The sequence below is a fragment of the Lactuca serriola genome, chromosome 7, assembly GCF_051521515.1.
Source record: "Lactuca serriola cultivar US96UC23 chromosome 7, Lser_US96UC23_V15, whole genome shotgun sequence".
Lineage (NCBI taxonomy): Eukaryota > Viridiplantae > Streptophyta > Magnoliopsida > Asterales > Asteraceae > Lactuca > Lactuca serriola.
In genome coordinates this window covers 47,114,731-47,130,471 of record NC_136414.1, presented here as the reverse complement: position 1 = coordinate 47,130,471, position 15,741 = coordinate 47,114,731, and the positions used below count along the sequence as shown (strand labels likewise).

Sequence of the window (15,741 nt, the reverse complement as noted above, 5' to 3'; positions counted from 1 at the left end):
TTCCTACTGGAAGGAAACTCACCTCGAAAAGTAGTTACCGAAAGTCTGACTGCTAGACGTTTGGCTGCTGCACCGGTAATCCTCCGGCTACAAATCCATAAACATAGATTAGCCACTCATAAATACCCTTAAGTCAATTGACTGACCCACCCCTGGTCCAAGGTCAACTCCTTGGTCAAAGTTAACTTCTAGTTGACTGGACTCGCCGAGTCATGGCACAGACTCGTCGAGTCCTTCTCCTACTAACCCAGTCCTACTCACCAAGTCCCTCTTCCCACTCACTGAGTTACCCTTAACTCACTACTCGGGACTATAGAACCGACTCGCGATCCGACTCGCCGAGTCCAAGAACAACTCGCCGAGTCCCCACGAGTAGATCTCCTACTCGCTTCCAAATCCTAACCAGAGCATCCCTTAAGAGGATTTGGGGTTCTGGGACTATTGCTACATGTTAAATTGCTAATTCCGCATGTAGATACGAAGGGTTGGACCTTCAACACTTAAACCCCTCTTACTTAGTGACAGTTCATATGACTCGCCGAATTTGAAGAACCACTCGTCGAGTTCCAGGCAATCTTCATAGGACTCGCCGAGTTGTTCATCCAACTCGCCGAGTCTAAGACCATCTTCACAGAACTCGCCGAGTTCCACTTTGGGACTCGTTGAGTCCCTTCGACCCACTTCCCATACATACCAAATCTGCGACATGCAACGCTTCTAAACCATAGATCTATGCTCCTAGGGCATGCTTACCACGTAAAGTTGCAAAGTTTACGTGCATGCATGGCCTTATAAGCTTAAGAAGGAAAATCCAAGCTCTTTTAAGAGGTCATATACTCAATAGGGACCCCAATAACTCCAACCACAAAGACTTTATACTTCTAAGATGTCCATAAGGTCCCAATCTGAAGTCCTTTCAGAACATAGAGCATAAATACATGGATTTTAAGGTTTTAGGGCTTGAAAACCACTAATTTGGGACAAAAAGGGGATCTAATGAACTAGTGATCAAGGTAAGAACTTTTCTACCTGAATGGAAGCTTCCCACAGTGTAGATTCCGGATCTACCTCCCCTCCTTGTACACTTCAACCTCTTCCTTCTTCTTCTAAGCTCCAAACCTTCTTCACAAAGCCAAAATCACTCTCAAGAACAATATGGGGCTAGGGTTTCTTTCTACCGCTCTCTAGAAGTGTTAGAGACAAAGGAGGCCAAGTTAGAGCGTTTAAATAGGGTGCAAACACCCGGATTAGGGTTTTTTCCCAGACAGGGTCTACTCGCCGAGTCCGGGGACCGACTCGCCGAGTCCAAAGTTCAGAGTCTTATCCGCTCCTACTCGGCGAGTTGGTCCTTCAACTCGCCGAGTCCAAGGCAAAAATGCACTATTTTAAAAATATTAATCACAAGGAGTACGTACCAGGAACCGGGTGTTACAGATCTACAACAATAAAATCCTTTGTTACAGTTTTTTCCTTTTCCTCCTTTTTTTCGTCTACATAATTTTTCGTGGGCATCAAGGTATTACTAGTTTAATATCTTAGACTTGGTATCATAGCTTAGGGCTCGTGAAGGCGTAGGGCGGCCAATTTGAGTGTCAGTTTCAAGAAAACTGTAGCCCTTTGCTGCGGGGTAGACGCAGCGGAAAATAGGTTCGGTTTAAGGGGGTGTTGATTGTGTTTGAGAGCAAGTTGAAGCATCTCAATAACAACCTTGGTTTCTCTTGATCGGGCTTGTTCTAAGGTAAAGAGAGACTAACCGGATGCACGGAATAAGCGGACGGGAAGACGTCAAAGCAGGTGGTTTTGAATCGGTTCGTTTTTGCGGGTGATGGAAGACGGTAAAGGTGGTTGTGACATTGTCTTGTTGTTTGGTGGAAAAGTGCTCTCGGAACAAGCTTTATTAAAGAGGTCGGGGTGGTGAAAAGAGATAATAGGATGTTGATCGGTTTGTTCGTGATAAGGGGATATCGGCATAGGTGTGTGAATAGCGGGCGGGAAGGATCCGTCAAAGCAGGTAGCTTTGGATTCGGTTTGTTTGGCAGATTGAAAGAAAAAGGTGGAGCGGTTGACTTTGTTTTCTTAGTCGGAGGAGATGCCTCTTTGAAGAACGGTAATCAAAACAAAGGAAGAGATTGGAGAAACAACACAATGTTGACATTATGGCGGTAGAAGTTCAAATCAGATGGCTTTGGATCTGGCCAGGGAGAGGTCATGAATTCATGAAAAAAGTCTAGATGTAAATGAACATGTCCAACAGGATGTCATGGTATATGTTACATGTGTTGTTAACAATCAAATGGATTGAGAGAAGACTTTGGATGTGACCGAGGTGAAGGTCGGGTATCTATGAAAAATCGGGATGGTTCGGGAAGATAGTGATTCAACACTGTTGTGAACGAGAGGTATGACCAATCCGATTAAGGGGGTGATTGTTGGGTTAATCGAATTTATGAGTGCATGAATATTTTTGAAAAACCATTTTTTATTTTAAGTATTTGATTTAGATTAGGAAGTTGTGTGCTTGCTTAACAAGTATTACGTATTGGTTTAGGTTACTGCTTTCATTAGTATAAATAAATACATGTATTCGTTAGTTTAGATAGAGATCTACAACAATAAAATCCTTTGTCACAGTTTTTCCTGTTTCTCCTTTGTTTCATCTACATAGTTTCTCTTGGACATCAAGGTATTACTAGTTTAATATCTTATATACATTATGTATACAGACCATAGCGATGACATGTCATTGTCATAAGTGACTTAGGCCATCCATAATGGAAGTTATATGAGAGTTTAATAGATTAAATATGAATATAATATAGAGAGAGTGTGAAGTTGAATGACCATTGAACGGTGCAATAGAATTATAATAAAAAATTTATGAATTTTTTAAGAATTAAATTGAATGTATATATTCTCTTTCCTACACAACAATGCATATAATTTTTTATAAATTTAATCCATTAGAGATGGGTATTTATATCATGACTATAGATTGACTCACTCGTGGCCATAAGTCAACTTACAACAACTTGTTGCTGCTATACCTTAACTTATAGCCATAACTATGTCGTCGCTATATGTCAATCTATATCCTATAGCTATCCCCTATGACATGTACGCAGTCGTTATAGGTCCCCATACAATGACAACAGGTCGCTGGTATATATTTGATTATTATTTCTTTAATTTCATTAAAAGGATATATATATATATATATATATATATATATATATATATATATATATATATATATATATATATATATTCTTATTCTGCAGTGAGACCATTCTGGAATGGTGATGTTCGTTTTTTACGTTGTTGTTTGTTTTTTAGCCGGAATAAGATTCCGTGATGGCAAATAGTAATCGAAAATAGAACGGAAATTAAAGGTCAACAACGTAATCATGCAAAATTGCAAATATCCATTCCCTACCATAAATAGACAGAGCTTCCCATTCATTTCTAAATTACAAATTACAACAATGGACGTCGATATCACATTCCTCCTCGTCGCATTCTCTCTCATACTTTCCTTCTACTTCATCCTCAACAAAAAACCCACTGCTTCCAAATCTCTAAACCTCCCACCAGGCCCACCAAAACTACCCATCATCGGAAACCTCCACCAGATGGCCGGAGCACTGCCGCAACATGCATTACGTGACTTGGCTAAGAAATACGGTCCCATCATGCACATGCAACTTGGCCAGGTCTCTGCCATCATCGTCTCATCACCTCGCTTAGCAAAAGACGTCTTCAAAACCAATGATCTCGCCCTCGCCAGCCGCCCCTACTCACTACTCGCTGATATTATGTTGTACGGGAGCTCCGACGTCGCTTTTGGCCCTTACGGTGATTACTGGCGACAGATGAAGAAGATCATCACAGTCGAACTTTTAAGTGCCAAAAAGGTTCGAACTTTCAGTGGTTTCAGGGAGCAAGAAGTCGATCATCTCATCGAATTCATTCGATCAACCTGTGGAAAGCCTGTAATCTTACGTAACAAGGTAACGAAAATGATCAACAACATCGTGTGTAAATCATCGTTTGGTGGTAACTGCAAACAACAAGATGTATTGCTCGAATTGGTGGAGGAGTTGGGGAGATTGGTGAGTGGGTTTTATGTTGCAGATCTGTTTCCTGAGTTTGAGTTTCTTTCGGTAATTTCTGGATTGAAATCCAAGCTGATGAAGATTCACAAACGTCTTGATAAGATTTTTGATGATATTTTTGAGGAACGGAAAATTAAAAGACAAAGAAATGGAGAATCAGAAGGTGATCTTCTTGATGTTCTTTTCACTATCAAAGAGAGCGGTAGCCTACAGATCCCCATCACAGACAACAACATCAAGGCTGTTTTTGAGGTACGCTCGTTGTCTTTATTTTATTTTCATATTTCATGCACGCAACACATTCTATTTGAATACTTTACAATCTTCACTTGACAGTTTACTTTTTTATTTGACAAATTATATAAAAAATGTAACATATAAAAGATGATAATAACGAAATTAACCGAAAATATAATTCTTTAGTAATTATATTGGTCGAAATTTTGCTGATATGTTATTATATAGTGATATATGTATATATATATATATATATATATATATATATATATATATATATATATATATATATATATATATATATATATATATATATAAGATGGTATTCTATATTAGATCGAAGCTAAATTGGTGTACAATTACATAAATACATCATGCTTAATATAAACACATAAAATTAGCGTATATAAACAACACGGTTATCAATGTCTAGATATGCTAAAAAGGTTAACTCTTACGTGATGAACTGATGTACTTAACGTGAAGCCAATGGAGCTTGGAAAAAGTTAACAGTTTTTAGAGACTTCGAGATTTTATCTTTTCTCACTTAATTAAAAGGGCAAACATTTAGGGAATTTGTCTATGCTTTAGTGAGATGTCTTTAACTATGTAGAACTCATGGTTGATGCATGTGTTATAATAGTTTTTATTTATAAATGATAGAAAAAAATTAACAACATAACTACATAAGTAACATGAAATAATCAAACTAAGAAAGCCACAATCTTGTTTTATATTATGCAACATATGGAGCACTTGTTGACTTTCTAACCATTTCCTAACAACACAGAATATTTTTGTTGGAGGCACTGATACAAGTGCTATGACAATCGAATGGGCAATGACAGAATTGATGAGAAACCCCATTGCGATGGAGAAGGCACAAAAAGAAGTGAGAGAAACATTTAAGGGAAAGAAGAAAATTAGTGAAATCGAGTTAGCAGATTTGGTTTACCTTAAATGCGTAATCAAAGAAACTCTAAGGCTTCACCCTCCTCTACCTTTGTTGCTTCCAAGAGAATGTAGAGAGCATTGTCAAATCGATGGTTATGATATACCAGTGAAAATGAAAGTGATTGTCAATGCTTTTGCATGCGCAGTTGATCCTGAATACTGGGATGATGCAGAAAGTTTCAAACCAGAGAGATTTGAAATGTCTTGTATTGATTTCATGGGAACAAACTTTGAGTTTGTTCCATTTGGATCAGGGAGGAGAATGTGCCCTGGGATTAATTTTGGTTTGACTTCTATCGAGTCTGCTCTTGCTCAAATGCTATACTATTTCAACTGGAAACTTCCTTCTGAATTAATCCCTAAAGATATCGATATGACAGAAAATGATGGAGGTGTTGCAATAAAGAAAGTTCCGTTGATGGTAACGCCAAATCTATATTCTCCGTTTTAACAAGAACTTGAGAAAAAATTAAGACAAAAAGTTGTTGAGCGATATAAGTACTGTTGGAGTTAATTCAGAATAAAGAGCAAAGGGCGTTTAGGAAACTTTCCTTATTTTAGCATTAGTCTTTATCTGTTCCTCTGTATTGGAATTAGACTAGGTATCAATTTTCTTTAGTATAGATAGGAGTAAGCACGTTGATGTTTTCATTTAGTTTTTGGTTATGATAAGTAATAAAACTTAGTTAGCAAGTTTATATTTTACTTATCATTCCCTTGTTGTTCTTCTTCTTTTCCTGTCTATGCTTCTTCTTTTGTCCCTATGTTATATAGATTCCTTGTGCCCAAAGGCATTAACAGAACCTGCAAGTTTACACTTGGTATTACAACCTTCCTTGAAAAACCTTCATCAAACCCATGGAATGTCAGAAAATACATTGTCCAATGTTGTCCATAAACAATTATGTTGCTTGGGCCATCAAGATAATGGTGTTTATGCAAGATCAAGATGTATGGGACTTCATGGAGCCAAGAATCCCTAAAACTAAATAAGGTCATCTCCAATGCAAATGAGTTCAATGAATTCACACAGATACATTCCATTTACAATACAATTTTACCTATTAAACTCTACATCCCATTAAATTCCATACAATTTAATAGATTGTCACATCATTTATCATTTTATTTATTTATTGTTATTTTGTAAATAATTAATTAGCATTAAATTAAGAATTTAAAAATAACATTAATTAAAAATAAAAAATTTGAAACAAAAAATAATATATATATATATATATATATATATATATATATATATATATATATATATATATATATGTGTGTGTGTGTGTGTGGAGAGAGAATGTAGAGTTCAATGGGGATTGAACTCCCCATTCTATTGAATGGGATGTCATAACCTACAATGGTGATTTTGAGTTTAATAGGATTCAAGTCTTCATTCAACTCCCACTAAGATGACATAAGAAAGATAAAAAGGCACTCACCACCATTAATCAAGGATTTACTTTGTTAACTGCAGAGAAGCAAATATTGATCAAAGGATGCATGGGAAACACTAAAGATCATGTACATAGGTGTTAGAGAGAGTAAGAACCTCGTCTTATTTAAGCACTAAGATCATCTCAAACCAATCTTCATTTTTTCCCCTATAAACGGACTAAAAATTTGAGTAAATAGTGTTTCATCTTCAATCCTATTCCATTTTTTATCCTATTTTTTTACCCCCAAAAATATATTCCTAGAATATTCCATTATTATAACTTATATATATTATCAAATACACCCCTCTACTAATTAAACTTTATATTTATGATTAATTAATACAAATTAGTATATAACATGATATTATAAATGTTAAATATTACATTTAAATTATAATTAGTAGAAAAAATAAACTAGAAATGTATAAAATAAAAATGAGAGTGACTAATATTGGCAACCAAACTTCACCTCTATTTTTGGAGATATAAATAGTATTCCCCCATATATGGGGGAATACTATTCGTATCTCCAAAAATAGAGGTGAAAATGGGATAAGTTGGAGAAGAATGGGGGAAGAAATGGAGTTTGGGGGTGGGTTGGAGATGCCTAAACCTTGCTCTCCATATTTCTGTCTAAACCCATGAAGTCTTTCTTCGTAGACCTTGAGACGGTCGTCAACTTCTTCTACTTACATATTCTGTAGATCACCCAATTGTTCGATAGAGGTTACGATTTGCATAAATCGCAACGGAACGACTCGAAGATACTTCTTTACCACAAATATTTCTTCGACTTTCTCTCCAAGGGAACGGATAACGATCGTAGTCAATTTCACGACAAACTCTTCAATTGATTCACCATCCTTTATATGAACCACCTTGAATTCACTTCTCAATGTTTGAACCTTCGCCTCTTTGACCCGTTCGACACCCATATGTATCATTCGAAACGTCTTCCACGCCTGTTTTTCTTGTATCATTTTCCACTACAGTAAGCAACACGTCTTCTAGTACCGCTTGATAAACCACTTCCAATGCCATGTAATCCAAGCATTATTTGACTTCTTATTTTGTATCACTTCCCATACACCTTGTGCTAGAAAATGTACCCGCATCTTTAAAGCCCACACCTTATAATTGGTATTTCATAAGCATCAACTAATGTAATTTTTTTCTCCAATCTTTTGCGGTCTTAATTCTATCACATCATTGTTGTCTTTGGCATATACTTGGACATACTCAAAATGAAGCTCTGATGCTAGTACTAGTTGGATTTAACTAAACCAATTGTATGCAAATATATAAAGTCTATAATTAGGATATAAAACTAATTAAGGGTTTTGTTGTGTGGTATTTCTATCCAACAGAGAAAGTAGAGTGAAAGAAGTAAAAAGTTTGATGAACGCTTAGTTCCGCTTAGTTCCTGGGTTTTAGCAAAGAAAAGAAAAGAAGAGGAAAGAAAGTAAGGAGGGAAAATAAGAAAAATAAAAATGTAAAAAAGTTCTATTTTTGTGTTCTTGAGTTGCAGATAAGTGAAAGAAAAATTAAACATTGTGTTTATTTCTTTCCAAATCTTTCCAAATTGGAAGGAAAGTTACGAGATAAAGTTTCATTCCATTTATTCTCACCTCTTTTCTTTAATAAAACTCACGAACACCAATTTCTTATATTTTCTTCTCATTTTCATCAATTTTTTTCCCTTGTCAAATTAAATTCGGGAACATGACGTAAGTCTAGGGAAGACAAAGGCATTTGACAATAATTCAAAAACCAATTAATTACTTTACTCGATATTATCTACAAAATCTAGTGTTATAGCGAGAAATGACAATGTTAGATAGATGGCCTTGGACCATTTACGTAATGTTTTGTTATTTAGGATATACTTATAGTTTATATCCTAAAGTTGCCATTATGGCATATTAGGCCCTTATACTTATGTAATGTTGGCATGTGATGAATGTGGGTGACATAACTATTACATAAGGAGTGCATGGTTACTTTTTGATACATCTAGGGTTGTTAATCGGGTCAACCCGATCGGGTTTCGAGTTAAACGGGTCGGGTTAGTCGGATTTTCATAAAAAAATAATTTAACCCGGTACCCGACCCTATTAAGGTATGGGTTGGTCGGGTTCGGGTTAATCGGGTTTCGGGTTAATAGGGTCGGGTTAGCCGGGTTAGTCGGGTTAGTACACTAAACACTTAATTTAAACATAATATATATGATTTTTTCAAGAGTGCAATCTGATATAAATCCAAACCCTTTTTTACTCTTTTCTTAACATCAAGAATGCATAAAAATTGAAACAAATTAAAAATATAAGATCATGGACCTCATGGTTATTACAACATACGAGAAAACATGCATACCACAATAGTTAAAAGAGTTCTTCCATTATAAATATTAAATAGATGAACTTTCAATCTCTAGTTAGCGATAAACACCCTGTAGTTTATTCATGTTTATAGTTAGTTTAAAGTAGAAATAACTATCAAAATAAAATCTTTACTTTCTCAGCCGCTCTAGTAATTTTGAGATGCGGAGGTTTTATATCTTTTTGGACTTCAACTTCACAAATGGGAGTTACTTGATCCTCGTATGCTTCTAGAGTCACAAAAATTTACATTTTCAAAGGATTGTAGTCTTTTTGTATAGTTCAAGTAAAGAGCAGTGAAATATATAAAGATTGTGAATTCCTAACCGGGTTATTCGGGTTGACCCGAAACCCGATTTTTTTGTAAAAATCAACCATAAACCCGACCCTAACTACAAATCGGGTTTGTCGGGTTATCCCGAATAACCCGATTTGGAATTCTAACCCTATTGAACCCGACCCTAATTACCTTATTCGGGTTAGGGTCGGGTCGGGTTAATCGGGTTTGAGTTTTTTTGACACCCCTAGATACATCCATAAAAGTATGAATCGGATTCAAATGTACTAACTTCTTTTCGGTCTTACTTCTCTGTGTTTCACTACAAAACCAAAAGATTAACAATCAATTCCATCCAATCGTGGATGTTATTGAGGACCGAAGGGGCCATGTCTGTTTTGTTTTGTTATTTTTTTTTTATTTTTTTTTACAATAGGTGTATATACATTTAACCAACTTCAAAAAATCATATAATTTATCTTATGACCATTCCTAAAATTTTGACTTCCCTTTACATATGTATTTTAACTTAAAATAACATAATACCAATCTTATATTATTAGCATATTTAAAAGTTAGGAAACTAGATAAATAATAAACTAAAAACCAGAAAATCACAAAAAAAAATTAAAATAAATCCTATTTTATTAGACATACCGTTTAATTAGGAAACTAAAACTACATAAAACCATATAACTATTCAGATAAGTGGTTATTAATATTTGGGATAATATAAAACCCTAACAAATTTTTGTTGCAACCAAGAAAAGAGTTGTTAATCTCACCAAAAAATATTACGACCGTGAGAGTGCTCACCTTCACCGTTTGCCAACTCCTATATGCCCTTTTTGTTTACCTTAACTAATTGTATATGATCTACGTGTAACACCGTGAATTTCAAAATAATTTTTCGCAATATAAAAAGAACATTTCCCATTTAATTTCATAAAAACATTAAGTTTCAAATTCCAATCTGTATCATACAAATCCCAAGATCACATAAACATATCAAAAGTCCCCTGCGTGTGTACACATCAAGCCGGCGCCTTCCCACGTTCATCGCTAGTACCTGAAACCACAACACTAACACTGTAAGCATGAAGCTTAGTGAGTTCCCCAAAATACCACACATAAAACACATATTAGCCACTCGAGGCTATAACTCTATGGGTCCGTGCACCCAACTCTGTGAACCCTCAGGTTCTGACTCTAGGAACCTTCCGGTTCCAACTCTGTAATCATGCACAACGTAATTCTCATAGAAATAATGCAGTATAACACGTAGCATACACATAGCATACATACACTAACACATAACTCTGATTACCTACTCAAGGTAAAGTATAGTGAGAAGACTCACCTCGCGAATATCAAAAGCTAGCAAATCCCGAAGTCACTCGTGCTCGATCCGCCGAGCTACAATCTCCCTATAACATCGAACATCTCTTATTAACACTTTATCTTCTAAGTTTGACTATCCCTAAGAAGTCAAACATAGGTCAACTCTGGTCAACGGTCAACGGTCAACTTGACCGGACTCGGCGAGTGCACAAGGGCAACTCGGCGAGTCTGGACGTATTCGCCGACTCCATAGGATTCCCTTCTTACTCGTCGAGTGCTTCCCCGGACTCGACGAGTTCCACCTGGGAGAGTCGCGGGGCCACCCCGACTCAACTCGCCGAGTTTCAAGAACAACTCGGCGAGTCCCAGCTTGACTCGACCACCTGCCAAAACCTTTCCAACTCTCTGCGACTCACTGAGTTGCCAACAACTCGGTCAGGACTACACACTGGGTGTCCTCAAGGACAATCTTCAAGCGACTCGTCGAGTCTGTTCATCAGACTCGGCGAGTCCATGCCATGCACCAGCTAAAACTGGCCTTAGCGGTCAGATCCGTTCCATCCATTCATAGATCTGGCCTTCCCAAGCTTATTTGTCACGTAAAGTCTCAGTCTTGGTTGCCATGCAATGCGTACAAGGCTTATTTTGGGGAAACAACCTCTAATATGACCACCCTAGCTTCTAACTCAAAAGGATGGACATAAAGCTAGTCATATGGGGTCTCCTGGACCTGCTAAAGCCCAGATCTAGGTTCCATATCTCCATGGAACCTTTCATACTTCCAATTTAAGCCAAGAAATACAAGAAGAAACCCTAGATTTGACACATCAACACAAAACACGAAGTTTGGCTCTGAAAGTTACCTCAAGAAGGCTCCCTTGATGAATTAGCAACAGATCCACGCTCCCCAACTCCTCAAGTTTGATCCTCTCCCTCCTTTCTTGCAATAACACACAAAATGGTGAACAAATGGCCTCCAAATACACTCACAAGGGCTCACAGACGAATGAGGGCTCTTAGGGTTCAAGGTGGCCGCAAATGAGGGCCATAAGGTCCTTTAAATAGGGCTTAGGACTGGGAAATTAGGGTTTCATTAAACAGCGCAGACTCGCCGAGTCCATATCCTGGACTCGCCGAGTCCAGACGAATCCCGCGTCCAAAAATTGCGACCCTACTCGGCGAGTCTGGGCTCCAACTCGCCGAGTCCCCTCTCAAAACACAAAATAATCAAATCAATAAAGATACCTGGAAATCCGACTGTTACAACTCTCCCCCACTAGAACTAGACTTCGCCCTCGAAGTCTCGCTCTGAAAATAGCTCCGGATGCTGCTCCCGCATCTCGCGCTCCGGCTCCCAGGTCATCTCCGATCCCTTCCGGTGTTGCCACTGAATTAACACCAGAGGTACCTCCTTGTTTCTCAGGACCTTGATCTTCCGATCCCTGATGGCCACATGCCTCTCAGCATAATTCAGACTCGCATCCACATGAATATCCTCTAATGGAACCACTGCCGACTCATCGGCTATACACTTCCTCAATTGCGACACGTGAAAAGTGTCGTGGATCTGTCCCAACTCGGCTGGCAACTCCAAACGATAGGCTACCCGGCCTACCCTTGCAACCACGCGAAATGGACCAATATACCGGGGCCCCAACTTGCCCCTCTTCCTGAATCGAATAACTCCTTTCCAAGGAGAGACCTTCAGGAGAACGAAGTCGCCGACCTGAAACTCAAGCTCGGACCGGCGTCTGTCTGCATAACTCTTCTGTCGACTCTGGGCGGTCAATAACCTCTGTCTGACCTGCTGAATCTACTCTGTCGTCTGAAGCACGATCTCTGTATTGCCCATCACTCTCTGTCCAACCTCTCCCCAGCAGATGGGGGTCCGACACCTCCTACCATACAACAGCTCAAAGGGTGGCATACCAATGCTCGAATGATGGCTGTTGTTGTAGGAAAACTCTGCCAAGGGTAAATACGCATCCCAGCTACCCCCGAAATCCAACACACATGCTCGAAGCATGTCCTCAAGTGTCTGAATCGTCCGCTCACTTTGACCGTCTGACTGGGGATGATATGCGGTACTAAAATGCAATCTAGTACCCAACTCCTCATGAAATTTCTTCCAGAATCTGGAAGTGAAACGCACATCACGGTCCGAAACAATCGAGATCGGCACCCCATGCCGAGATACCACTTCTCTCACATATAACTCCGCCAACTTCTCCGCTGAAGAACTCTCACTGATGGCAAGGAAGTGAGCGCTCTTCGTCAACCTATCCACAATCACCCAAATTGCATCAACTCCTCTGGCAGTCCTCGGCAATTTGGTGATGAAATCCATAGTGATCTGTTCCCACTTCCATTCGGGAACCTCCAATGGCTGCAACTTGCCATGCGGTCTCTGGTGCTCGGCCTTAACCCTGCGGCAGGTCAAGCACCTCTCAACGAACCATGCGACATCCCTCTTCATACAGGGCCACCAATACTCTTTCCTCAAATCCAAATACATCTTCGTAGCCCCCGGATGGATCGAAAACTTTGACCGATGAGCCTCTTCCATCAAAGTAATACGCGTACCACCCACGAACGGTACCCAAATCCGCCCCTGAAACGTCATAAGCCCTCGTCCATCCGTAACGAACTCTGAAATCAAACCAACGACCCGCTCTTTCTTCTGCATCTCTGGTCGCACAGCCTCGGCCTGTGCCCCACGAATAGCATCCAATACTGGAGCTATCACAGTCAATCTCAAACATAGATCTCGCAGTGGAGTGCTCTCCGCCCTGCGGCTCAACGCATCGGCTACGACGTTAGCCTTGCCTGGGTGGTACAGGATCTCACAATCATAATCCTTGACCACATCCAACCACCTCCTCTGACGCATATTTAGGTTGGGCTGATCCATCAAATACTTCAAGCTCTTATGGTCCGTGTATATCGTACATCGAACCCCATACAAGTAGTGACGCCAAATCTTGAGAGCGAACACTACTGCCCCCAACTCTAAATCATGCGTGGGATATCTCGCCTCATGAGGCTTCAGCTGCCTCGACGCATAAGCTATCACATGGCCCCTCTGCATCAATACTGCACCTAGCCCCAAAATCGATGCATCACAATAAACTACAAAATCCTCCATCCCTTCCGGGAGAGCTAATACCGGGGCTTCGCACAACCTTTGGCGAAGTGTCTCAAAGGAGGTCTGCTGCTCGGGACCCCATGAGAATGCGACACCCTTCCGGGTCAATCTGGTGAGCGGCACTGCGATCTTGGAGAAATCCTTAATAAATCTCCGATAATACCCTGCCAACCCAAGGAAGCTCCTGATCTCCGATGGTGACCTCGGCACCTCCCAGGTCATCACTGCCTCGACCTTGGCCGGATCGACCAGAATCCCTTCCTGGTTAACAAGATGTCCTAGGAACTGGACCTCCCGCAGCCAGAAATCACATTTGGAGAACTTTGCATAAAGCTTCTCCGATCTCAATACCTCAAGGACCTCCCTCAAATGCTCCTCATGCTGCTCTCTAGATCTCGAATACACTAAAATATCATCGATAAATACAATCACTGACCGATCCAACATCTGCCTGCATACCCTGTTCATGAGATCCATGAACACAGCCGGGGCATTGGTGAGCCCGAAAGGCATCACCACAAACTCATAATGCCCATATCGCGTCCTAAACGCTGTCTTCTGGACGTCCTCATCCCGCACTCTCACCTGATGGTACCCCGACCTCAGATCGATCTTGGAAAACCAAGATGCTCCTTGCAACTGATCGAATAAATCATCGATCCTCGGTAATGGGTAACGGTTCTTGACCGTCAACTTGTTCAACTCCCGGTAATCAATGCACATCCGGTGTGAACCATCCCTCTTCCTGACGAACAGAATAGGTGCTCCCCACGGCGAGCTGCTCGGCCGAATGAATCTCTTCCCCAGCAACTCCTGAAGCTGCGAGGACAACTCTTGCATCTCTGGAGGTGCAAGACGATAAGGCACCTTAGCGATAGGCGCGGCCCCCGGAACCAGATCGATACCAAACTCTACTTGCCTCACAGGAGGTACTCCCGGCAGCTCCTCGGGAAAAACATCTGGAAACTCACGCACCACTGGGACCTCCTCAACTGATCTCGGTCTCTCGGAAACCTCCCGCGTATCCATCACATACGCCACAAAACCCTTACAGCCCTGCTGTAGACACTGCCTCGCCCTAGCGGCCGAACAAAAAGTTGATCCCGAACGGGTACCCTCGCCGTACACCGAAAAAATTCCCCCATTAGGGTCTCGTATAGTCACCAGCTGACGCTCGCAGTCGATGACTGCGCCGAATCGGCTCAACCAGTCCATGCCCACAATGACACAGACATCACCCATCGCAATAGGAATCAGATCAATCGGAAACTCAACCCCGAAAATCTCTAACACACATCCCCGGAAAACCTCCGTGGCACAAATCACTCTATCATCAGCTATGGAAACTCTCAGAGGCCGACTCAATGCCTCACGACTAACACTGATATGCTGACTAAAGGCCAAAGATACAAAAGACCGACTCGCACCCGAGTCAAATAACACTAAAGCAGGTACAGAGTTCACAAGGAAGGTACCTACGCATAATACAATATAAGCATAATATCTCATCATCAAAAATAAATACATGAAAGGAAACATACCGGCCACAACATCGGGTGCAGCGCGGACCTCTTCCGCAGTCAGCTGGAAGGCTCTCCCTCGAGCTCTCGGTGCCTCGAACTTCACAGGCCGACTCTCTGTAGCTCTGATGGCGGCAGGAGCAGACCCCTGAGATGCTCCGCGCAACTGCGGACACTCAGCCTTCCGGTGTCCGGTCTGGTTGCAGTGAAAACACACCGCAAACCCCTTGGGGCAGTCCTTGGCCATGTGCCCCTCCTTGCCACATTTGTAGCAAGACCCTGCTCGGCAAACTCCGTCATGACCATTGCCGCACTTTCCGCAAGTGCGGCCC

At 40.6% G+C, this 15,741-nt stretch overlaps 1 protein-coding gene across 1 annotated transcript; it reads left to right on the top strand.

The window, feature by feature from the left end:
* The first annotated feature begins 3,453 nt into the window (after positions 1-3,453).
* Positions 3,454-6,008, top strand: LOC145063325 (cytochrome P450 Tp9025-like). The gene is made up of 2 exons (XM_079010915.1): positions 3,454-4,364; positions 5,140-6,008. Exons 1-2 carry the CDS (start codon positions 3,483-3,485, stop codon positions 5,752-5,754), a joined length of 1,497 nt encoding a protein of 498 aa, XP_078867041.1. The 5' UTR covers positions 3,454-3,482; the 3' UTR covers positions 5,755-6,008.
* The last annotated feature ends 9,733 nt before the right edge of the window (positions 6,009-15,741 follow it).

What these genes read in the sequence shown, in the direction of transcription:
- LOC145063325 (XM_079010915.1), top strand. Translation starts at nt 3,483, where the DNA reads ATGGACGTCGATATCACATTCCTCCTCGTCGCATTCTCTCTCATACTT. An exon ending in ACATCAAGGCTGTTTTTGAG is followed by an intron (nt 4,365 to 5,139) that starts GTACGCTCGTTG and finishes CTAACAACACAG; the next exon opens with AATATTTTTGTTGGAGGCAC.